General features: G+C 40.7%; 1 protein-coding gene across 4 annotated transcripts in view; it reads right to left on the bottom strand.

Moving 5' to 3' along the window:
• The window catches only part of LOC139628693 (nuclear receptor coactivator 2-like), a 51,214-nt gene that overhangs the window by 11,557 nt on the left and 13,852 nt on the right, over window positions 1-25,805 (bottom strand). For all 4 annotated transcript variants that reach the window (XM_071490660.1, XM_071490663.1, XM_071490662.1 and 1 more), the window contains 9 exons: window positions 16,323-16,433; window positions 15,212-15,384; window positions 11,177-11,280; window positions 9,390-9,567; window positions 8,348-8,536; window positions 7,168-7,269; window positions 6,379-6,519; window positions 5,782-5,929; window positions 2,933-4,178 (listed from right to left, as the gene is read on the bottom strand). In XM_071490660.1, coding sequence (XP_071346761.1) covers window positions 2,933-4,178; window positions 5,782-5,929; window positions 6,379-6,519; window positions 7,168-7,269; window positions 8,348-8,536; window positions 9,390-9,567; window positions 11,177-11,280; window positions 15,212-15,384; window positions 16,323-16,414 — 2,373 coding nt within the window. In that variant the 5' untranslated portion in view covers window positions 16,415-16,433. The remainder of the gene's footprint in view (window positions 1-2,932; window positions 4,179-5,781; window positions 5,930-6,378; window positions 6,520-7,167; window positions 7,270-8,347; window positions 8,537-9,389; window positions 9,568-11,176; window positions 11,281-15,211; window positions 15,385-16,322; window positions 16,434-25,805) is intronic.

Below are 25,805 nucleotides of genomic sequence, written 5' to 3'. Positions count from 1 at the left end.
AGTTCTCTCCATGTCAGCTACGTCTTGCTTATACAACGTGGAGGCAGTAGTAAGTGAGTGCAAGCTAAACATCATAATGACATTCATGTCTGATAGAGTATCAGCTACTAACAGGTAGCCAGCTTGTAGCTCGGTAGCAAATAAAACTTTGGATTTGCTTTAAAAACCATCGTAGACTGTTGTGGATTAAATTTTTTGGAGATTGTTGTAGTTTCCCACAGTTGCCCATAGATGTTAGTAAAGAGTCAGATCTGGTGGTGGTGGCATCTTTACATCTTTCTAGGCTTTGACACAAGTGCAACACAAAGAAAGGAAAACTCAAATTTTATCCATCTCAAGTTGTGACCTGAGAGCCTGATGTACATATTTACATATAATTACACTCTAAGTAATTATACACACATAGTCACATTTGTTTTCTCAAACAAAGCAAACACATACACCGTAATAAAAATGTACACAGTCTTACACAAACACACAATCTGTAACCCGGATACACAACACACACTGTCACATGGTCCTCTGCACATTCTCCTAACCACTGCTGCACAAACAGGCTCACTAATTGTGACATGTTTTAATTTCATTATTTACTTCTCTAAATAAATAAATTAATTAATTTACTTCATCTCTCTGTTCCCCCTTGTTGTTCTGTGACCCAGAACATCATCAGAAGAGTCCAAACCTCCGTTAAAAAAGCACCTTCCTGGCATCATCCGCTCCAGCTCCACAAAGCCTCATCATATTCTACAAAGAAGGAACCAAAACCTTCCTGGATGAGTCTCTGAGTGACTCTCCCCCGCCGGAGGCACAACTGTTGGTAGGAAGTTAGCCTTTGTCCAACTTGTGATCCTCAGCACCTCCTCCTTCAGCCTCTTCCTGGAGCTAACTTCAGCTGTGTCAGTGCACCTGCACATTCAATAGGCACAACAACACCCCTAACTGGCTAAACTCTGCTGTGTTTTACCTGTGAGAAAGGAAGAGCTACACTGTAAAATACTGGTGCCTCTGAACCTATTAGTGTGTTAAGGGTTCACCACTCGCTTACCACTGGAAGCCTCAGGTTAATCTCTGGTGGCTACCATTAGCTGAGACCCCAGTCTGCAGTGTTGTGGCAAGTCTCTGTGCAGGTTGCAGGTAAGATGATTTCTAAACAACATTAACACATTTACATAAATGTAATACAGATAATCGCCAAAACCTGGCAATGTTTAACCTGCATTTACCCCAAGTGGCAATCCAACACGATGTCACCCATTGGCTTGTGAGATTCCTAGTTTGTCCATTGTCATCTTGGTTTTTTGAAACCAGAAGAAACCATATTTGGACAAGAAAGATATGACCTGCTCTGTCCTCTATCCTGATTGTCAGGCAGGTCGCCATGTGTGTTACAGTCTGTCAATCACACGGTAGCCCTGCCCTAATGCATATCCTGCTTTATCGTTTATTTTCCTCTAAATGGGACCAGAATTTAATCATCAATGATGTTGTACTGAAGAAGACTTGAAAGTAGCGATTGAGACCATAAACTAATTAGGAAAACGTTTACTGAGGTAATAAATCAAGTGAGAAGTAGAGACATTTTCTCATAGACCTCAATACAATCTGACTTCTTTTTACAACCAGTGGAGTCACCCCCAGATGGTCCTTAGATAGAACGCAGGTTTAAGGCACTTCAGCATTGGCTTCACTTTTCACACCCAGAGTTTATGTCCATTTTTATATTCAGTCTATGGTTTACACACTTAGGAAGAGTTCACTGACCTACATTCACCCATCGAGATAGACAACTGACCCATGTCACTCCATCAGTCTAAATGGGGTGTGAGTTACTCAAGCACTTGGTTTCCCTTTTTCTCACTCAGCCACCGACTCCCACATATACTGAAGCTTTTAAACAGTAGTCCTGTGCATCTTTTGCCAGAGCATCTTGTGTTTCAGAGAGTGAACCAATTCCTGACAACCTGCCATCAGCTGTGCAAAGAGGAACCAAACACACATCCGACAAAACCAATCATCAACGCCAGCTCAGCAGCTTCTGGGCTTCTCACTTGAAGGTGTTTATGGGAGCTGTTCAAACATCCATATGTCAGTTTGTTAAGTGGACAGATTATTTTCATTTTCTCCAACGACAGAATCGTCATGTGTTTCCTCCTTAAACAACACATCACAGACTCTATCAGGACCATTTTTATACCACAACCTCTATACCCACACCAGCAACTTCAGCATCGCACCAGCATCTTTCTGGTGCAACACATAGTGGTTGAATTTAATGACCCTGAGGAGATAAATTTCAAACTCAGTTGATGCCAGAAAAGACCTGTAGGGTTGGATTTGGATAGTCTAGATTTTTGATCCAAAAACTTTCCAAAGCTGAGAAATCTTCTATCAAACATTTTAGCAGATTGCATCAGCTTTTACTAATTAATGTTAATCCCACATCATGGCCATAATGAAACTTTTGACAGTAGTCTGTGGTCATCTGAATATTGTTTGTGTAGAAAAAACACAAATTTTCAGGTTGTAGCCAGTAGTTGTGAACAATAAATAGACTACCAATAAAAACAGCTGTGTATGAAGTGAATGGTAGGGGTATGAAACTCAACCTTTTCCTGATAAAATAACAGAAAATACTGAGAAATGCCTATTTCTTTCTATTTCCACAGCCTAAGATGGCATCCTCAGATTTTTCATTTTATCTCACCAAGAGTCTTGAGAGTCCAAAACCCAAAGATATTCAGTTTACAACAATATAAAACGGAGAGAAGCTGCAAATCCACACATCTGAGATATTGGAACTAGAGAATCAGCAAGTGGATTTTTTGCTTTATAAAATACTTAAATAATTAATTGAAATTAATTGAAAAAAAAAAATTGCTGGCAAATAATTTTTTCCCAAGCCATGAATATTACTGTAAACAACACTGACCTGGTCCGACATGTTGAACCCCACTTCCTGTTTCTCTGTCTTAACGTTGGACAGCTTTGGTCCCTCGCCAGGTTCCATTTTAATGGCTTTATCCAGGATGCCATTATCATCCCTATCCAACAGATAGCGCAGCAACGCATTGTCCTTCTTTTTGGGACTCCCCGGCTCCTGTTTTGCACAGAGTTCTCCCAGGGCGGCCATGTTGTCCACTGTGGCTGACTCAGGACCAATTGGGTCTTTTCCGGTAGCCTCAGCCGTTAGCTTGGCCAGTTCCACGGGTGAGGTGCTGTTCTGCAGTAACCTGTGGAGGATTTTGTGTTTCTCCTTTAACGAGGTGGAGTAGTTGTTATGCCCAGCCCCACCTAAACCCCCAACCCTGCCCAGCTGGTCTTTACAGTTCTGGTCGTCCCCAAGGGGCCCTGTTGGTGAGCCAGGATCAGAGGGTTCTAATTTGGTGGTGAGGAGCTGGAGCAGCTTAGTCTGCCCTTTGGTGTTAAGAAGGCGGTTTGGGGTGTCACCATGCTCGCCTAGGCCTCCATTACCTCCGAAGCTGTCAGGGTCACCGTCTTTCCCTTCCCCATGCTCACCCTCCTGGTTTTGGGACAACAGTTCTTGCTGCTCCCCAAAAGTTCCAAACAAGTCCACCTCTAAGCTGGGATGGCTCTTGGCTAGTTGGCTTCCAGTGCTGCTGCTGTGTAGAGGGCTCTGAAGGCCAGCCAGCTTCCTGTCAGGTGACTCTGGATGTTGCCCCTCAGTGAGTCCCTGGGTAACCCTGTGGCCCTGACTCAGGGCTTGCAGTGCACTGAGGGAGTTGAACCCCTGGGCGTTTCCTGTGCTGCTGCATACAGACGCTGGCGAGTGGAGGCCAGCTACAGGAGAGAAAGACCCAGAAGGATGCTGGGGGAAGTGAGGGCTACTGCAGCTGCTACTACTAGCCGCCATGCTGGGGCTCTGGTGATGTGGTGACAACATGGCACCCTGGACCCCTGACGTGATGCTGGGGCTTCCCTGGGCTGAAGGGCTGCCAAGCTTGAGTGCGTGACTGTTTCCCTGAGGCGTGGGCGCCTGACCCGATAAAGACCCAAAACCACGTCCAGGGGTGCTGGAGGCTGACGTGGTGTGGTGGGTGTTGCTGGTGACACTTGCGTCAGGAGAAGGGGAGGGACCACCCACACTGGTTGGGGTCATTGGCTTGACCATGCCCTGCCCACCAGGTGCATCTGTGGTCACGCCACCCATGTTCTCTCTGTAAGAAAACAGGACATAAGATTTTAAACTGCTCCAGTGCAGTGACGCTAGTTAACAGAGGCAATTAGTCCATGTTCCCTGAGTAAATTAGGCTTGACAAAGCAATACACAAAATATAAAAGATAAAACCTGCTAGCTGAACCCATATGTATTTATTTATTTTTGTAAAGGGGGAATCTTTAACATTTTTACATAATATTTTGTATTTTTAATATTCTTACTTATTTTCTATGAATAATTTTTAAACAATGCATCTTGAGTGTGCTAAAGGTTTATTAAATCTTCATGTTGCAATATAACTGATGACGACCAGGCAGGGTGAAAACATTACTTGTTCATTCTACTAAAGTTTGCAAACTATAAACCAATGTGCACATACTCTTTTCCTGATAAGCCCTATTTAACCAAGGTCACCTGACAACAAACTACAGCTAATGGCAGGAAAGTCCAACTGTTATAACAGTCAGATTAGAGAATGTCTCATTCTCAATGCCATGTCAGGCAGGTTAGATTTTAGTCATTTTTAGAACATAATTCTTTACTTAAAAAAAATCCAGAAAAGACCATGACAAACAACTGACAGCTAAAAACAGCTAGGAAGAGAGAAGTGTTTGTTTGTTTGTGTTTTTTAGTCTAATAATTGATATAAAACTGTTCAACTAAAAGTTTTCCCATCTGCCTCTTAAAAAAAAGTTACTAAAAAAAAAACCCTGGTAGTGATACTCTAGCTGGTGAACTTCACCAAATGTCTCCTGAAAGCTGTGAATAAGCAATGTGGATTCAGTAAAAAGCACACCATGGAGAGGTTAAGTAACAGCCTTTTCTTTCAGCGTCAATTACTCATGTCATAAAGTAAAATAGAGAGCAGCTCTGAAACAGTGTACACAACTGAGAAAACAAAGTTGTAACGAAGCCTGAAGCTGTAACAGAGAGAGAGAGAGAGAGAGAGCTTTCAACATGGATCAGCTTCAGCCCCGCAGCAAACACACAAAGCTCTCATTGTGCTGAATACTGGAGCAATAAATTTGAATGTGAAACTTGTGGAAGTAAAAAGGCCAAGTCCTCGCCATTGATCCCTGAATGCTCTGAGTAACAGTCCTGGCATTGTTTTCTGACCGCTGTCCAATTCCTGACTCTGAGCGGTCATACCAACGGCTGGATGCTGGCTAAGTCGCAGTCGCTCCCAGTGGTGGGAGGAAGGGATGGAGGTACTGTAGACTGGACTGGCTGGTAGTGCTTGTGTCAGTTTTGGTCTATACATATGGCAACAGTTCTGAATAACAGGCCCTTTGTTCAGGGCAGTGACCCCCCTCCCTATACACCCCCATGTCCAAATGAAGAGGAAACCACAAACACAGAGAGAACATGTGACACAGATCGGCAAGTCAGATGTCATTATGTGTTGAAATTGATAAAACCTTTCAAATATAGAAGCTTGGATGATGCACAAAAGATTTCTTCTTCTTTGTTGGACTGAATTCATCTTTAGCACACCGTCACTATCCTTTCATTCATCATAACACTGATTTGCACCAACTCTGTAAGACTCTGAGACGGACACTTTGCAGCAGAGACAGAGTTGAGGACAGAGTGGCTGGTACCTCTGCAGGATGTGCAGGGACATGTAGAGCTGTGGTTCATTGGTGGCTGGAGATCGGACCAGCTTGCTCTTGGTGTGAGCTGAGACGATGGTTCCGTCTGCCAGGGAGAACCTGTACATGGGGCTGAGCGCATGGCCGTTCCTCAACACTGGAAAGACAGAGACAGACAAAAAGTCACAAAAAGTCTAGAGAAATATCTGTTTATCTATTCTTATTAGAGCAAAATTGAAGCTAACTAAGACAGAACACTGTGAACATAGAGGGAGGGTGAATGAAAGAATGCTGAAATAATTAGTCTAATTATTGATTAAATTAATTGACAAGACAGTTATGATTGCTGATAATAAAAACAGGATGAAAGATGGATAATTCTTCTCCAAACACAGATTCCTCAAAGAAATTCTTAAGTTCTGAGCAACTCCACAGCAAATCTGCTTTGTAGCCAACAGCACCTGTCAAGTTAGTAAAAAAAACAAAACAAAAACACAACACCAAAAAAAAAAAACACAACAGCAACCAAGCTAATTCAGGGAACCTGACAAAGCTAAAATCCACATGTTTTGGCTGTATTAGCCTCCACCGGGTTTAGATATTCACCATCTTGCTGGTGTTTCTTGGCGAAGGACATCTCCCCGTCGTTCTGCAGGTGGAACCTCTGAATGCAGCGCCGAACAAGGTCCTCCCAGCCCGGCTTCATGGATGCCCGCAGCAGACTGGTGTCCAGTGATGTGATCTTACCTGGACAGGTAGAGCATGGCACTGATGTTAGCAGATGTTTTAGACATTGTGGAGCAGTGGAGTAATTACTGAATAGTGTAACTGCTTTTCAACCAGTCGGCCAGAGATCAGCAAGCATCCAACATGCTGCTTCACTTCACACACGCTGTTTAAAGGTTGTTCCTGACGTCATTATAAAAAACTGATCTTAAAATGATTTGGTTTTCAAACAACATACTTCTCTACAGGTTGTGGACAACACCATTATATATTAGCAAGCTACTTCATTAATCTAGGCAAGGCGAGGCAAATTTATTTGTATTGCTCATTATCATACACAGAGGTCATTCAGTGTGTGTGATAGATGCATAAAAATGAGGTAAAAAGCATAATAAGAAAGATAATATCTAATTAAAGAGTAAGACTAAATGATTAAATGAAGGCAGCAGAGAACGGAGAAGTTTTTAGCTTCTTGTTACAGTTTGGGCAGATTTGATGTCCATTGGGAGCTGGTTCCAGCAGTGGGCAGCACAGTTTTAACTCTAGGCACCACTAACTGACCAGCTCCTGCAGATCCTAGAGATGCATTAGGCTAATATACATAGAACACTGAACATTTCAGAAATCTACAGTGATCACATGACATTAATAGGTTGCAGTATAATATACCTTGAAGGTCCTGCCGCGTGGTGAAGCTCTCGTACGCAGGCATCACAGGTCTCTCTTTGACGGGGACTCTTCTTGCCACGCAGATGAGACAAGACTGGAAATCTGCACAGTTGAAAAAAAAAAAAAAAAAACACACAAAAAAAATACAGGTTCAAATCCTATCTGCAATACACTCTTATATACATAAATGTATGCATGTGATTTAAACTGCGAGCTCACTTTCCCTGTCTTTGGTGGTCTTGTTCTGGTTCTCCACCTGTTACAGCCTCAGAGCTTCCCTCATTAAAAACACATGGCAACAGGTTTATTTCCCTGCCAGTCTGTCTGTACCTGTGTAATGTGCATGTCTGAAAGAAAACACTAGAAACACCTCTAAAAATGATGTAGTCCAGCCCAACACTATCACCAACAATGACCTAATTGCTAAAACATATCATTTAATTAACACAACAGCAGCTTCAAACAAGACAACACCGACCTCATTAACTCAAAGCCTCAATCTAAAAGTCACCCTAAACCTCAGCCTCAACCTGCAGCCCTCAGTCTGTCCAGCAGACATCCTCCTTCTGTCAGGGGAGAGATTGGCACAATATCTGGTTGTCAGACATCTAAAATTAGAGTGCCAGAAAGATTCTTTTCCCTAGTGTGTATGTGCGTGTGATAGGACAAGATGGGAAGATGACAAAGTGCCACACACTAATTAGTCTCTCCCGATGGATGGGAGGAAAAGTAGAGAGGAGTGGTGATGAAAGGAGGACAGGACACAAGAGAGTAGAGGCTGGGGGATGGAAAAGTGACAGAAAGTCAAGAAAGAGATGGAAAAAGGGAGAAAGAAGAAAAGAACAGAGAGAAAAATACATGTATGAGTGGAAGGAGGACAAGGACGACAGAGAAACAAATGGAGAGACATGACAAAAAAAAACAGAGAGACCAAATCACAGATTAAGAGATAAAAACAAGGAGGGAAAAACAGGAAGAGGGAAAATGTAAAAGAAGAGCTGAATCTGTAAATTAAAAACTAAAATCAAAATAAAAGACCAAGATAGATGCAGGGACAGGTGAAAAATGAAATTAAAAAGGTAAGAGAACCAAATACAAAACAATGAAGATTGAGTAAAATGGCAAGAAGAAGACACACAAAGTGAAAAGCACCAACAATAGGGTAAATTAAAGACAATACCTTCCCCCTCTTCTTTGATGGACTTGGGTTCGGACACAGCAAAACACTGCATGGTCTCATACTTCTGCTGCGGCGTGTCCTGCTGGTCAGCGGTTGTCCGAGCTTCGCCGTCAACGTGAGGGTTGACCAACATACGACAGTTAAAGGTGTGGCTGTTCCTGTTGGATGAGTCGCCGCTCCGATGATTCACTGGAAGATGCACACCAGTCCAAAGACGGGACATTAGAAGGCCCCATATCATGTTGAGTAGAATTGGCATCCCAAACACCAATATAATTACTGCAAAGCTGTTTACTTTATTCAAAGTGAGACACAACTGGTTCACTTCTATGCACCTTTGAACTCCCTTTGAAAAGCTACGTCATGTTTTAACAATGGGTTCTCACCAATTTTCAGAGGAAGACTTGTAGAGGTTGTTGAGCAAATTTAAAAGGTCCCATATTGTATAAAGGTAGGTTTCCATGTGTTTTTTGATTATAAAGCAGGTCTAGGTTCTTTATTAATGCTGTGAAAGTATCAACGCTTCAGTCCACAGAGAAATGCACACAGCTTGTATTCAGAAACTGAGCCTTAAAATGAGCTGTCAGGACCTCTGGAACTTTGTGATGTCACAACAAAGCAGTCGCTGCTCTCAGCCATGCAGATGAGACTCAGAGCCTTTCTTCTGATTGGCTCACTGACCTGTTGTTACTACAGCCACAGAGGGAAGCCTGAGAGAGGAGATGTAAAACTACACTGAGATAGTTTTTGGTTCTTCAAACCAAAAATCTTCTCAGAAAAGTGTAAAATATCAGACCTTTAAGATAATGTTACCATTATGTGCTAGCTAACTACCTACCACCTGCTACTAGACATGTAACATGAGCTCATTAGATGTGGGAAGACAGATAATAATTAAGACAAATAAAAGCTGGAAAAAGTAGCCATTTTGCCAAATGGCAGACAAATAATGACAGAAATTCTATTTCACTTCTGCAGAAGGTGAGGACTGAAATCGCTCCTCCATCAAACCATGTTCCAGTTAACTTTCTGTTGCTCTTACCCAGGCTCTTAGGTAGGAGGTTCTTGATGAACTTGGCATGATCGCCAACATGCAGCACGCTGTAGACGTTGGTGTTCATCAGCTCCTCCTGCTGGTAACGTAGATACTGACTGACGTTCTCTGAGACAAACACGATGTTGCCCTCCATGTTGACCACGAAGAAGAAGCCGTCCAGGGCCTGAGGGGTGAGGAGAAAGTGGGAGGGCAGAGGAGAAAGAGGAGATAGTTAAAAGGGACAGGAGAGGTGGAGAGAGATAAGAGCAGAGAAGTGGAATGGAAATGTCAAAAATAAAAGAGGGGGAACATATTATGGGAGTTTGGAGCGAGAGAAAAGGATGAAGAGAGAGTGAGAGGTAAGAGCAAGGTAGAAGAAATTCAAGGAAATGTGTGAGGCAGTAGCAGTAGGAAAAGAAAAGGGAGAGAAGAAAGTGAGAGGGAGAAACAAGAGATTGGATGTTAATTAAAGTTCATCTGAGCTTTCTACCCACCAATGATTAGACTGAGTGGAAGTGAATGTGAAACTCAAAAGGAGCAAGAAACAAAATGTCAGTCGCCTTTAAAATAAATCTGGGTATTTTAATGTGGGTAGTTTTGCAGTGCGCTTTCATAATTCTAGGTGTTGGCCCCTCTAGCACTATGTGTGTGTGTGTGTGTGTATGTGTGTGTGTGTGTGTGCGTGTGTGATTTTCCATTCTTTCACTCCTGTCAACTCAGCATTTTCCACCTATATGTACAGACTGTGATTTGTCCTTTAGCCCGCCACATGTCCACACAAGCCTCCTACTGTAAGTCTGCCTGCTTATCATCCCAGCTGGTGTAGAATGGAATAAAATAAAACAGAGCAGAATAGAATAGAATTGAAAGGGCCTTGGCAAGAAAGATGTTTATCATTTAGACTCCAAGCAGACACCTCAGCCAATATTATGGCTGATGAAAGCTATATTTATCCTGTGTGTGTGTGTGGTCAGGCTCCTCCTCTCCTATTCTAATCTGGCTTTTCAGTAAGGTATTTATACCTCATTGGGTCCCATGTTATACGTCACCACACACCCGTGCACGCGCGCACACACACACACAGACACACACACACACACACACACACACACTGCAGGTTTCATGACGCCACAGCCGTTAGCCTTATCTCTCCGCGTCACTGTAGAGTGCAACACCATTTAAAGTCAGAGGGACGCTCTAATTGTGTTTCAGACAACAACATGCATGAAACACTTAAAGCCTGACTGAAGACAAAGACAGAGAGATTTCCTTTTTCAGTGTTTGTGCTGTGATGGCAGCACAAAGAGCTCCCACAATTCTTCTCATATCACGGAAAATCATTGTGTGCTGCATTTTGACACATGCAGTTATTTATTTAAAGGACCCATATTGTATAAAGTTTGATGTCCATGTCCACCCACCTGAACCCACCATCCATCCTTGCAGGATTTGGTTTCTGTCAGTGTTTACCTGAAATCTGCTGTACTTTTATTCGACCACTCAGCCAATCAGTAGAGAGACACAGAGCCTCTCTTCTGATTGGCTCACTGACCTGTTGTCACTAGAGCTCCAGAGAGAAGCCCGAGAGAGGAGATATAAACCTACACTGAGATGGTTTTTGGTTCTTAAAACCACAAATATTTCTTCTTATGGATATCAACACTTCAAATAATAATAATAATAATAATAATAATAATAATAATAATAATAATAATGAAACACCTCAAAAGTGTAAAATGTGGGAAATTTCAAATAAACAAAGCAGAGGCTGACCAAAGCCTGGTTGAACCTACCTCCAGCATCATGGGCCCAAGAGCATCTTTATCGATGACGCCCTGTCCTGTGGAGGAGACATCGGCTTTCTGCACCTCCTCAGCATCAGCCACTGGAGCTTTGTCTGCAGAAGATGACAACAAAGAAACATGGGAGTTGAAAAAAACTCCCATTTCAGACATAAACAGAAACCTTCACAATGTGTTTTAAGGAATTTAGTGACTCATTGACGATGTGGTGAAAGGCCATGTCAAAAGCTCAGGCTGAACATCAAAAAAACCAAAAAAACGCTTGAATGAAGTAAATGACTGTATGTTTCTTTTCCTGGAACATGAAGGTTGCGTTGTAGCTCAGCCTCTTAGCAAGTATTTTCTTTTCCCAGAAAAAACTGACTGTGTTGTTTTTGTGATAATGTCGCCTTCAGGCAAAAAGACACCCACTCACCCACTTTCATGTACATGAGGACGTTTCACTGATTATATTGTCAACTAGTCCCTCACTCACCCTAATGTTAACCTTATGCTAATGTAACTCTAACCAAAGTCTTCCACCAGCGTGCTTTTAAACCCGCAGGTTTGAGTGCTTGGGATGTCACAGAAAGCAGGTATCACCAAGCTAATGTGCGCTACATTACACACATTTATAGCCATATTAGAGGCCAGTCCCCAATCTCCTCCCTGGCTGTACCACTGCACTGTTAAGCCTCCCATGGCCCCATTAGACCACATAGCTCACATTCCTGTTGTGGGACCAGAGCTGTACGGAGTCATCAGCCCTTAAACCCTGTCACTGTGGAGCCTGGAGTGGCTGTCATGGAGGTTGGAGGGTATTAAAGTTGCAGTATGTGCTTTTTAAAAATCAATTAATTGTTGAAATTGTGATTTTGTTTGACTTCACAGTGACTATTTAACAAGTTGAGGAGAGAGAAGAAAACTATATCAGGGGAAAACAAGAAGAAATGTAGAAGAGTGGAGTTAATGTAATTATGAACATACACTTTGATCTGAGTAAAGCTTTGCACTGCAAAATGTGGTGCTGTTGTTGGCAATCGAACTTGGGCATGAATAGCTTATTAACAGCTCAGTATTGCATATGTTCCAGTCTGCAGTTTTTACAAATGCACAGCTCATTAGCTCTTAAAACTTTGTGCTTCTGGCTAAAAACAAAAAGCTGATACCTTAAATCAGCTGTTCCCTGTGACAGGAAACTGCAGCCTTAACACACTGGGCCGAAAAAAAATATGTTCAACTACTGATATCAAGTGGATGGAACCTGGTTTCTAATTATCCTTAATAAACATGTATGCTGCAGCAAATTCAAAACAGTCAGTTGCTACTCTTCACTGTATTTTGGCAGGCATCATTTGTCCATCCATCCATCCTCTGTAACAGCTTATCCAGTTCAGGCCAGAAGTGAAGCAAATGGGGTTCACTCATTTAGATGAATCAATTATTTAATTAAATAATCGCAAGCAAAAAAAATGACAATTCAAATGTGCAGATATGCTGCTTTTCTTGATTTTATTTCACTGTCAATTGATAATTTTTGCCCTCTGACCCTTTGGTCCAAATAAGCAAGTAATATGAAGACGTCACTTCGGTTAAGAGGTTTATATTATTAGCAAAATAATTGTTGAATTAAAAATGAAAATCATCCTTAGTGATCCCTCTACACCTGAGATAAGTTTCCAGTGTATGACAGGAAAACATTCACCCTCCTCCAACACAACGTTTTGATCTCACCTGTGGTTGTAGTTACAGTTATAGCTCTATGACTTTGTGTTGTGTTTCTCATTTTGTGCTCTGTTACACATTCACATACTACCGTTGCAAAGGATTTCTTTCCAGCAAACAGTCTGAGCATAAGAGACTGTGAGCTGACAGAAATCGCACAGTAAGAACAAAAACACACAAACACACTCGTCTCCTCTTCTATAATTTGACCGTGAAGTTTCTGTAAACGGGACGAACATACAAACACACACTCGCCACCTGAAGTCGTTTGACCACCATATACACACAAGCACAATGCTATTTGCTTTTGCTTTTGTGTGTGTGTGTACTTTTATACTAGGTGACCTTTTTGTAGCACAAAGCAAAGCTACTGATACTGATGTTATTTTTGTGTAGATTTTGTTTAAATTAATAAATATTGTGTCAGATCCACCTCAACTGTTAAATACTGTGACTGCTGGACAATAGCGTGTTTCTGAAAGTTGAGCAGACAGCTGTGTGACTCGTGCTTTATCTATGTGTGTGTGTCTGTGTGTGTTTGCTTATTCAGCTGTTGTTTTCAGACACAAACAGTGTTACAACATGTGGACGCCAACTGGCTGACAAAAAGAAGAGAGGGGATGAGGAAAGGAAAGGAAAGGAAAGGAAAGAAAAGGAAAAGAAAGCTGAGGAACAATAAGAGATGTGAAGGTAGGGAGAGGTGAAGAAAGCAAAATAAATGTGTAGGAAATGAAAAAAATTAAATGACGAAGGTCTAAGAAGTGTAAAAGGGAAAAGAAGAAGAGAGGGAAAAGGGGGGAGGTAAAAACAAAAGGAAGTTGAGGTAGTGAGCTCAGATCTGCCTGCTTTCCTCTGCAGACTTAAATCATGTTGGTCAGTATTACATAACAGCTCTGTCTCAGTCTGCCTCTTCACCATCATCATCATCATCATCATCACACATCATCATTACAGAGTCTGTGTTACATTTCTCTTTACATTTCAGTGTGTGGATGCCTTATTATATGGTCCCATGTGTTTGGGGACTGATGGACAGGACAGAGCCAGATTTTAGACCAATCAGAGGTAGGGATTCAGTTTTTTTACTTTGTGTGTGTTTCTGTGATAAAACACTCCATTAGGTGTTTAATGAATGTTAAAAAGAGGCTCTGCGGGTGCCATCATAGTCACATTTTGCTGGTGGCATTTTTAATTTCAGTTTGTTTTGGGTCACACCACAAAATTAGAGTGTGTGCACAAACACACACACTAAAAGAAATATAACCTGTTAGGAGCCCAAAAATGAGTCCCCATATCATCTCATATGTTCCTGAGTTGACGTGATGACTTGGTGATTAGCTTGATACGGACGTAAGATTATATCAGAGTCCTCACGTCCACAAGAGCCACACTCTCCTCCAGCACTTTCTCCATGCTTGTGGTTGTGAGAATCATGGATAAAGCCTCTTTTTCATTAAAAAATAGTTGTCTAAGAAAAAAAAAAAAAAAAAACTTTCCATGTTAATAGTTTCTTTCTTTAGAAGCTTTCTCAGCTCATATCAGCTCTGCTAAAGTGGATGACCGCTACATGACTGCTTATTCAAAAATATCTTTATTTATCTTTCCATATGTTTTCATGCAAAATATGGCACTGGTAAGTGAAAGAAAACACTATAAAAGACACAGAGATTCAAAAACAACTGTGATTACAGTCAATGTAACTTTATCAAGAAACGTCTCATTTGACAAATGGAACCAAAGGAGTAAACTCTTCAGAGTTGAAAGGTCCCATATGATATAAAGGGTCCATGTGTTTTTTGATTACAAAGCAGGTCTAGGTTCTGTAGTAATACTGTGAAAGTATCAAGCCTCAGCCCACAGAGAAATGCACACAGCCTGTATTCAGAAACTTAGCCTTAAAACAAGCCATCAGGACTTCTGGAACTTTGTGATGTCACAACAAAGCAGTCACCGCTCTCACAGCCATGCCCAAAGCCCTGCCCACCATTTAGCTTCTCTGAGTGTTTACCTGAAATCTGCTGTGTTTTTATTTGGTCATTCAGAGGAACAGTCAGCCAATCAAAATAGAGGCTCTGAGCCTTCCAAACTACGAAAAAACCATTCAGTGAAGGAATAATGTTTCTAGTTTAAAGACAAATATAAAATTAGTATATTCAGTATATGGCACAAAAACTGTGAGTAACAGGACAATGAAAAGGTCAAGAAGAGGAAATATGCATGATACTGTGGCTGATCCCCGGCTGGCCAAGCACAAACAACAACATTCAATTCAACAAGATTCAGTTATTATTATGTAAGTTGTAAAGAAGAGTAGATCCTTACCCTGCTCCTTGATCTGCCTGATCTGCTTCACCGTCTCCTTGAGGATGGCACATTTGTCCGGCTTGACGTTGAGGTCGTCCATGTCATTGATGTTGGCGAAGATCAGCTCTGCCAGCTCCTCGATGTATTTGTTCTCCTGCTCCCGGTTCCTCCTCTCAGTGCTCCTTTTAGGGCTGGACACAGAGTGGAAAAGAGGATGAGCATCTAAATAACTCATTGGCAAATGTGTGAATTTCAAATTTAGTGTTTAAATGAAGACTTTTATTTTCCTTTCATACCACTTACAAACTGAATATTTGCTGTTTTATGCTTATTTTCACTTGAGTTGAATGTGCTGACATTAGCTATGTGTCTGACTACAGCTGTGGACATCAAAAATATTCACATCAAGCTGCTGTAAATTGTTTGACAGACGTCCTTCCTTGCATGAGTGTGTGGAGCTATTTTGTCTTTTGGGAAACACATATCTTCAGTCTCACAGCAAGTCGATCTCCTCACAAACCTCACTGCAACCTGAGCTACAACATTCATGTGTCCTCATTATGACTTCAGTACATCGTCACTACAACCTTCATACATCTTCCCGGACAACGAAAGCACAATGACTTGTTATAGCCTATATAAACCACAGTCTGTAAAAATGCTGCAGCTGCATTTTTCTCCGTTGACCTGCCAGAGCCTCAACCCACAACCCACGCTAACCTCTCTGTCTGTCCTCTCTTTATCTCCCTTAAAAAAAACTTCATCTCTTTTTAATCTTTTTATCTAAAAGACCCATAAACAAATTTTTTCCGACAAATATGTATAACAACTAGTGATTACATATTTGACTTATTTGATATACATTTGGTGCTCAGAAGAAGAATCACAACCAATCTTAATGGCACACAACACTCAAAGGCAGATGAGGATAATTATCATATGATAGAACAGTGCACTGTGCTGAAGTTCCTGGAGGCATCCTGAAGTTATTATGAGCTACTCAGGCTCATTATTGTACTGAAGTATTTGTGGTCATTGGGAGGAGGCATGTGTAGATAATACAGTGAGGATTTATTAGTGTTACAGTGAGGATGTGCTGAGACTATGGACTTTGGATGAAGGTCTTCACCTGGGCCCCAGGAGGTCTGACTGACAGTCCTTCCTCTTCAGACACTCTCCCCCTCTAGGGGGCTCTGGGGTGTCCCCCCTCCCGCTACTCATCTTCAGCAAATATCAGCACCTGGAGTTGGAGACAGGCAGACACATGGAAAAGAGAACATTTTAGTCGTAACTACTATTTAAACAATTTCAGCAGTTATTAAACATTACACAGTGATATTTTTGCCATGTTGAAACAGCAACATTTAGGTCCCATATTGTCATATAGTATAAAGTGAGATGTCTTTTGATTATAAAGCAACGTCTACGTTCAATATTAATACTGTGAAAGTATCAAAGTGCTTTGTCCACAGAGAAACGCACACAGTCTGTATTTAGAAACAGTTTGTTTAAAGGAGCCATCAGGACTGTAACTTTGTGATGTCATAACAAAGCAGTCACCGCTCTCAGCCATGCCCAAAGCCCCGCCCACCTGGACCCACCATCCATCCTTGCAAGATTTGGTTTCTCTGAGTGTTTACCTAAAATCTGCTATATTTGTATTTGCTCACTCAGAAGACAGTCAGCCAATCAGAGGATAACCTCAAACCCTCTCTTCTGATTGGCTCACTGACTTGTTGTTACTGGAGCTCCACAGAGAAGCCTGAGAGAGGCGATGTAAAACTACATTGAGATGGTTTTTGGTTCTTAAAACCACAAATATATCTTCTTATGGATAGCAACACTTATAGAATAAAAATGGAAAAGTGTAAAACAGTAAAATATGGGACCTTTAAGTTTTTTTAAGGCTGTAAACCTGTTTGAACAATGAAAATGCAGATAAGTTACCTGAGGTGCATGTCATAATATTTAGACACTAACAGCTCAAAGAACTCAGCTTCCAAATAACTCTCAGGTCATTCACTCTATGCTTATGGTTTCAAATATATTCAAATTGTTTATTATTGAACTCAGAATGTTGTTTTTTTGATATGCAAGATAGTAAAGCCTATAACATTGTGAGGATGCTTTGAAATATAGATGCACTGGTTCCTTATGGAAATTAAAAAGCTCACTGCTGATAGTAAAAAGTGACCTTCTGTTTACCCCATGAGCTCCATAACATTCTCAACCCCACCATTATAAACAGACGTGAATTGATGTGCTGAAGATGTTCACAACCTGTTTGAATGGTACATAATCAAACAAGGAGTGTGCTCGTGACTCATGAAAACAATGTACCATTGTGATGTGCCTGCAGGCAATATGTGGGAGGCCCAGTGGGAATACAGTAGGTGTCAATAATTACTTCAGTTAGAAATAGCTAATTCATGTAGGCATTCACACTGTGCTAACATGAACATTTCTGGCATTTGAGTTGACATCTTCAGGAGGAGTCGTACTGTTTAGAGCCAAACTGTCTTGATAATCTTTCTATGATCCTAACAGTACTGTGGAAGAATAAAAAAGAAGGAAAGTAAAGGTGGGTGGAAAGAGATTAAAAGTAAACACCCATTGGCAAGAGAAGTTACACCATATGGTCACCTCATGCTGCTAGACCTCCTATCAAACACTGATGACAAAACTCATCTTGTTGGTGCGACACCAGTCAGCTCTGTTGTTTGTCTTTGTTGGGTTTTAAGGACCAAGGCTAAACAGATCTACAAGTTGCATTCATTGAAGTTTAAAGTATTTATACACAGGGTTTTTACTCTGTTATCTACTTTTCTAAAGGTTGTTTGGTTTTATTTGTTATTTCTGACAGAGTTCCACCTTCCTCTCTCTTCAAGATGATTTTTATGGCATTTTTGAGCATTGATGTTACAGTTATGGGGTAGAGGAGCTTTGATTTCTTTTCCTGGACTCAAGAATTACAAATTGCATTGCATTAAGAGCTTAAACAATCAAATCAATCAAAACTAGCAGTTAGTTGCACTTGAACAAAGGCAACAGTGCTGAAGTAGAGTCAGATCAATAACTTAGTTTTTAAGAGTGTTTGTTCAGTTGTTCCTGAACACGAAGTTCAGGAAATTAGAAAAAGCAAGCAGATTATCTTCTAACCAGATTACAAATGAATGCAGAATCTGGTCCTTTTAAATGTGACAAATCTTTCTTGTATACAAAATCACACACACTGATGAGTCTAGCAGTTACAAGCAGGGGAGGAGAAGGTGTGTGTCAGGGCAGTAGGCCTTTAAGGCCCTTCAACTGGCCAACACATCACCTGACTGTTACATAACAGTGTGTGGAGCTGATACTGAGCAGATGAAGGCAGAAAAGCGGGATAAGGGCGAGAGAAAACAACAGGGAGAGGGAGGGAGGGAGGGAGAGAGAAAGGAAAGACGATGAGAGAAAAAGTGAGAAGGACAAAGATAGAAGAAGGGAAAGTGGAAGAAAAAGATGTATTCAGGGAAAGCACAGCAGAACAGAGGATAAGAAGAGGATCAAATGGATGAACAATGGGTTTATTGGTGCACATGGGAAACACATTTGCACACAGACATCAAGTCAGCAAGCGCAAATGTTGTAAATAAGACACATGGGTGTGGATGGGGACGGGGTGACAGGAGGAAGAAAATGGGAGGGGGGGGATATGGCCTTATTACATCATGAGAAGAGAGGAGAGAACAAATGGCCAATAAGGTCATAAAAAAAAAGTCAAAGAAATTGATGTTTTTGGTTGTGCTGCTAGTTCCCATAATGCAAGAAGAAGCCATGGCAATCAGCTGTTATCATCACCAGTCAGCTAGTTATCAACACTTCTTGCTATCACCCAATTTTAGCCAGACCAGCAGCGTGGCTCTAATGTCAGCCTGACATTAGAATCAGTCTGGTTATCAGTTAGTCCAACACTTTGGTTCAGAGTTAAATATCTTGACAACTACTGGATGATTGCCATGAAACCTGGTACAGATATACAAGGAGTTAAGAAGATAAATTTTAAAGTCTTTGTTAATCCTCTGACTTTTCTCTAGCAACACCATGAGGGGGAAATTATGGTTTTTACTGAAATATCTCAGTAAAGATTACATGAAATGGCTTGAAATCTGGTAACAACATTCATGATCCCCAGAGGATGAATTTAAATAATTTTTTATCCACAGACTTTTTTCACTCAGTGCCATCTCCAGGTTATAATTCACGTTGCTTTAAGACTGAATAGAAAAAAATGGTGTGATTCCTCTCAGCTTCAGCTGTACTCTGTGTTTAGAGCTGATTTGCAAATGTTAGCATGCTAACAAGTGAAAGTAAGATGCTGAATACGGTACATGTTATACCTGCTGGACGTCAACATGCTAGCACTCTCACTGTGAGCATGCTAACCCCTTTATCTCAAAGCACCGCTGTGACTCGCTGCAACCATCACTGGGATGTAAACACCTTCTCAAGAGCTGAAGGACTGCTGTTTCACCTAACCCTAACCCTAACCTGTTCTGGAAAAACTTGTTCCAAGATAAAAGAAACAGTAATTACACAAGCATTTAGGTTATTTGGATTAAACACTTCTGCTATAGTGGAGACATGTAAACAGAAAGCAAACTGGAAGTTTGATAATATTACCACTTCTTTATTCACTGTGAAATTAACACCCTGGTAAATATGTATATATAAACATGTAAGGTAATTAGTTGCCATTCTTCATTGGAGAAATTTAAACAGATATTGTTCTACCTTTAAGTAGAGATGTTTGTGTTTCCATTTAATTGTCATCTAATTATCAGGGAGAAAAGCTAGGCCAGGCCAACCTCACCATTCAAAATACCTTTAAGCAGCACATTAAAAAGGCTTCAATGAGTCATCCCTTTGGTGGACAACAGGTTGTTTTTGGTTATATATAACATATCAAGATAACAGATAACATCACCATCATGAGAGTAATCAACATAACAGACTTTAATGTTCCAACATATTTTATTTCAGAACATTTTGTTGTATCAGAAGATGCTATCTGTAAAACCTCTGCTTACTCCCTGTCCTCTACCACCGGAACTGGCCTGCAGTCCATTGCAATCCATTTTGCAAGGGAGTTAGTTAGTCGGTAACAGGTGGACTTACTTAGTTTGTGTCTGAATGCTTGGTCAAGTGTAGCTTGATGAGGTTGGCTGCTAGCGCTAGCTCGGACCTCCGGGTTTGCTGCTAAGTGCTTTGCATTTAGGTGATATTTCAGGCTTAAAGTACTCCGATGGTATGAAAATTGCGGAGAATGGTGTTCAACAGTACCATCTGGGCGTTTTTTAAATGTAAGAGTTCCATTTATAAAGCCAAGCAGCGTCTTCTCGTCCTCCTCCATCATCATCATCATCTTCTTCTTCTTCCTCTTCAGAACGCGATTAATCTGCATTAATTTTTTTAACACATAATTTTTTCTGTGATTAATTAATCGAGAATAATGCGTTATTTTGCCCTAACATAATGCATTCCCTAGCCCCTTACGCAAACCCTTATCGCAAATTCTAACCTGAAACAACCACTTGAAGTCACAATTCCAAATATCCTCACAATGATGGTTTCAAACCATACTTTGTCCACACAACCATAGACAGACATGTTCACATACACGCACGCACGTATGCACACACACACACACGCACACACGCGCACACACACACACACACACAATGCATCACATAATTATTTCAATAAATGTCTCAAAGAGATACACATGGACCCACATCTGCAAACACATATATGGAGAGATACATATGGTCTTGCACACACACACACACACACACACACACACAATGAATTAACACTAATGTAGCCTACGACAAAAGCCTTTAGCTTGTTCAGCCCAATACTAATGCAATCAGGGGAGCCAAGAGCTTCACAAAGAGAGGCGAGGCCAGAGGGTCAAACCAGCCATTAAGGAATTAAAGCTGAGGACTGATCACAGCCTGCTTAAGTGGACGCTGTCTCCAATAGAAACCATCACTCCTCCGTTTCTTTGTTTTGGGTTTCTGAAAAACCAGTAGTGACAGGGTGAGACAGGTGTGTTTTTATCCTGGTGCTACATGGAGCATTTTCTTTATTTTGACCGAGGAGGAGAAAAACACTACCACCAATGACACCTCTGGAATAATGCAGAATTTATCATTTAATCATGTTTCTCATCATCTTCTCATTTGCTTGTAGTAATTACAATATGGCACAATAGTCGACTTAATGCAGTGAAAAGGAAAATATTGAATGGAGATATTGCTTCAACCAGCAATGCTTTAGGAATATACATTATTCCTTCTTTATAAAATAAACTATTCCCATAACATAAACATTTTATTTCTAATGTTAACCTAAACAGTATTTAAACCTCACGCCAGCATTCTGTTTATGGGACAGTGGCTCACATGCGGGTTCAGTTTTTTAAATCATTTATCTAACTACAAACTGTCTTTCTGGTCTGTTCAGCTTTCAAGGAATATTCCTGTTGCTTCTACTTCCTGGTATGTTACAGGTGACAGGGAGCAGGTCAGTGTCAGATTACAGCCAGATGGAGGTCAGATGAGAGGAAAGAGAGCGGTGCAACCTTTTTTATTATATCATAATAGAAATACACTAGCACACAAACTGAAGGAGGGTTTGGTAATAGGGTCCAGATAATTAGAAGAAATACTGTGCAATAGGGAAGGCCTGAAAATCTGAATAAACGGTCGAGATGATGTGACAATCACTATTTGCATGCGAGACCTACCCTGACAAAATGATAGTTGTCATGGAAGTAAAACACACTATGGGTGGTTATTAAAAGAATGAGTCATCCTCAGGCCTTAGCTTGCAGAATAATTGAGGTTTTGAGCATGTAACCAAAAGAAATAAGACTGACCACGCAGTCTTATGTAATGACTGACAGCACAAAATTAAAGCTAATGTGTTATTGCAAGGACAGTGGAAAAACACCATCTTTACACTTAATAAAAGAACACATCAACAGTGTGGTTCTTATTTGCTTTAAGGGCATTAAATATTAAATGAAAAAGTTACTCCATGTTATTGACAAGGCAGCTAGTCTGACTACTGCCCTGACCTATTAAAGCTACACATCCAGGTCTGTTCATCTTTAAGACAGCCTTATCAAGGAGTTAACACTTTAGAAAAACAGATTTCTGCTGCATAAAATAAGATTAAATCAGGATGCATATGATTTTTCAGGCTTGACTGGGTAATACTCTTCAAGCCAGTAAAAGTATTCAAATAAAACAGTCAAAGTAGCTATTATCATGCCTTGGTTGTTGTGTTTTGAGGGTTTCATGCCAGAAAGGCTGAGAGTACTGGAAATATATGGTCCCGATGTAAACACGACAGTGGTGACTGAGGTGGGACCCTCCTCCCTTTGGCGTCTAAGCTCCTGTCAAGGCCGCAGTCTAAGCCAGCGAACCCTCCCATCACACACAAACATAAAGTAGATTTAATACCCTGCTGAGGCTGGATTAAGAACACTGGCTTCTCCAACACTGAGGGGCCTGCAACATATGACGGTGGGTGTGTTTGTGTGTGTGTGTGTGTGTGTGTGTGTGTGTGTGTGTGTGTGTGTGTGTGACTGCATCTCTGTGAGTCAACGTGTACATGTCAATATGTCCAATTTCTTTATGTACATCTCTGCTGTTTGGTGCCACTGTGATGCTGCTCTGAGCCAGCAGCTTTATGGTCGGTGGCTTACCGACTGTTGCCAGGGACAACTAGCATTTTGTTGATCTAGCTGGCTTTAGACAACATCAATTCCCTACAACAACGTAACTACAACATAGCTTTTAATTGAACAATGACTAAGTTCAAATAACAAATATATCAAAATGTAACTCGAACTGCATATTCTGTCTCATTAGACCTGACTCAGTCGATTAAAATTTTAATTACACTAAAACAACATAAAAAGCATAACTCCACGTTATTAGGGTAAGACACCCAGGCATCTCTCCCAACAATATCTTCAACTAAACATGTTCCTTCAATCAGTTCTGTTTGACTCTAAATTGATGACTTAACCTTGAAAACAGAAAACAGGTGTGTACCTCTGTTATGTTCATAGTTATAGCTAATTAAAGCTAAAACGGTAAAAACATTAAGTGGTGCATTAAAACTACACCAACAATTATTTATGACAAGCAAATTACAACTTTTGATATAAATAAATAAAATAAAATAAATGTTTGAAATAAAGTGGTGTATTTCTGCATAAATGATGCAACAAAAACAAAACCAGTCTGGAGGTTTGGTAAGTTAGCTTATGCTGTGACTGTCCTGTGACATTTCCCAGTGACCTTTTTGAGAACCAAGAAACACTGTTGTCTTCAAACAGCCCTCCAACCTGAACAACCACACAGGCCATTTTTTTCAGCCCTCTGATACGACTCGTGGGAGTGTCTCCTCCAATAGTGGCCCTTTGGTGGCAGGCATACTGGACCTTTGTTATCGGTTACAGTAATAAACAAGTGAAATGTACGGTAACAGCGGTGTAACTACCTTCGTCGCCAAGGTTACTTTGATAACAGTCTTGGTAAGGTTTAGGAAAAGATGGTGATTTGGGTTAAAATAACTACTTCCTCAACATTAGACGATCTTTATTGTCATGGTCACAATAATAATAACGAATGGTCATGGATAATAGAAACAACGTAAACTGCTACTTTCACCTGGAAATTGAACACCGCCCGCCTGTAGTCCTGTGTTTTGTTGACCTGTCCATCCACCCCAACCTCCTCCTGACGTAGACTTTGTCGCGCTATAAACTACGTCACAGCACTTTTTCCTTTGCTCCTGTCATAATTACTACGACCACTAGATGTCACCTAACAACAAAACCTAACTATGGATCATAAAAACCTGCTGCACAGACGACCTAAGGGCTCGTTTTTTACAGGAATGTCTCACTGTCTTATTAGTTTGATTACACAATGCAACTTATGAATTAATGTAGTACCAAACTTCTTCATCCCACAGAGTCGTTAAACTCCTTGACTGGGATTTCCCACTTGTGGCCTCGAACACAAATTTTTCAGCTGAAAGTGACAAAGCTTCCCTGCTGTGATTTTACTCATCTATCTTTAATCTACTTCCTAATTCCAGCACTGCAGTTGCTGCTGGATGAACTTGTGTGGTCTCAGTCTTCTAAAACTGACACATGGTACTAACCTTAAGAACCAAAGATAGATTATTTAAGATTAGCTATTTCATTACCTGCTTATGTCAAGCCCTTTTTTTGAGCTTAATTGGAAGTCTGCGTTAATATGGCTTCAACACTATAAACACTGGATGTAGCCAAAGAGGATAACAATGTAGGCCTCTGTTCATGTCCACCACATGTCACAACGCCATTCAACACCCAATGAACATCTAGTTTGAGGAGCAAAGTACTTTATCCAGTGGCGTCTTCCTTCTGTCACCAGAACCTTAGCATCAAGGTCCATTTACTAACAATGTAGGGTTTTTGATTCCTTCTGAACAGCAGATATAACAGAAGAGTTTCGACTGGTCATGTTTTTTTTTTTTTTTTTTTTTTTTTTTTAACAACCAACCAATGAATATGATGATGTTTGATGAGGAATGACATGGATTATTTTTTGGGAACCTACAGATAACTTCATATAAAACATGTACTTGCATTGATCTGTTTTGGGATTTGAGAACTGGATCATCCTGACTTGTTTTTTGTTAATACTTCTTTTACCTACCTCTTCTTTTGCCTTAAAACAAACTGTATGTCAAAGACTCTGATTGCCAGAGCAACTGATGTACTACTCAGGACAACAAAATGCAGAGGGATGTTGCTGCACACTCTGATTCTTATTACGGCTTTGACAGTTGTGTGTCCTTTCAAATTTCATGCAAAACCTTTGCTCTCACAAAGTTGATCCAAAGTGTATGAAGTTGTGTCCACATTACACAGTCTATCCTGATGGCCATTATTTTAGCTGAACAGTATTTTAATACTTTGTCAACTACTTCTTTATATCTAAAATTGTCACTATGACAACAAAACAGCTGCCACCTGGCAGCCCAGTCCTTTTTTATTGAACTCCTTACACCGGTGTGCTGGAATGGAAAGCAAACACCTTTCTGTGTGCTGAGTCCCCACAAAATTCAAGCTGTACACATTGACCCACTTCAACCAGTGCCCTTTATTTTCTAAACAGCTACCCCCACCCCCACTCTCAACAAATACAGACTAATTGGTATTTGAGTTACGGCACAGGTCAAACTTTTGATTCTGCATCACCTGAGTGCTACTCAATGAAAAAAAATTGGATTTTTAAGGTCTTCATCAACATTGTAAACTTAAGCTAGAACCACAGCTAAATTAGGAACCTACTACTGTCACTAATTCAGTAGATTTCTTTCCAGATTGTGATGATGGTGAACCTCAAACTACAACAACAGAAAATCTAAAGAAATCAGCTGTTTGACTGGAAGTTGAGCTCAGGCAAGAGCAGCACAGAAACACCAGACCAACAATCACAGACTCAAAAGAAGCAAAGATTTTATTCCTTTGAATGACCCATTTACTGATGGTTTGTTTGCA

This window comes from Trachinotus anak, unplaced genomic scaffold (genome assembly GCF_046630095.1).
Source record: "Trachinotus anak isolate AG129_WGS33_773 ecotype Australia unplaced genomic scaffold, CSIRO_AGI_Tana_v1 ptg000012l, whole genome shotgun sequence".
Lineage (NCBI taxonomy): Eukaryota > Metazoa > Chordata > Actinopteri > Carangiformes > Carangidae > Trachinotus > Trachinotus anak.
This window is presented reverse-complemented; position numbering and strand designations above follow the sequence as displayed.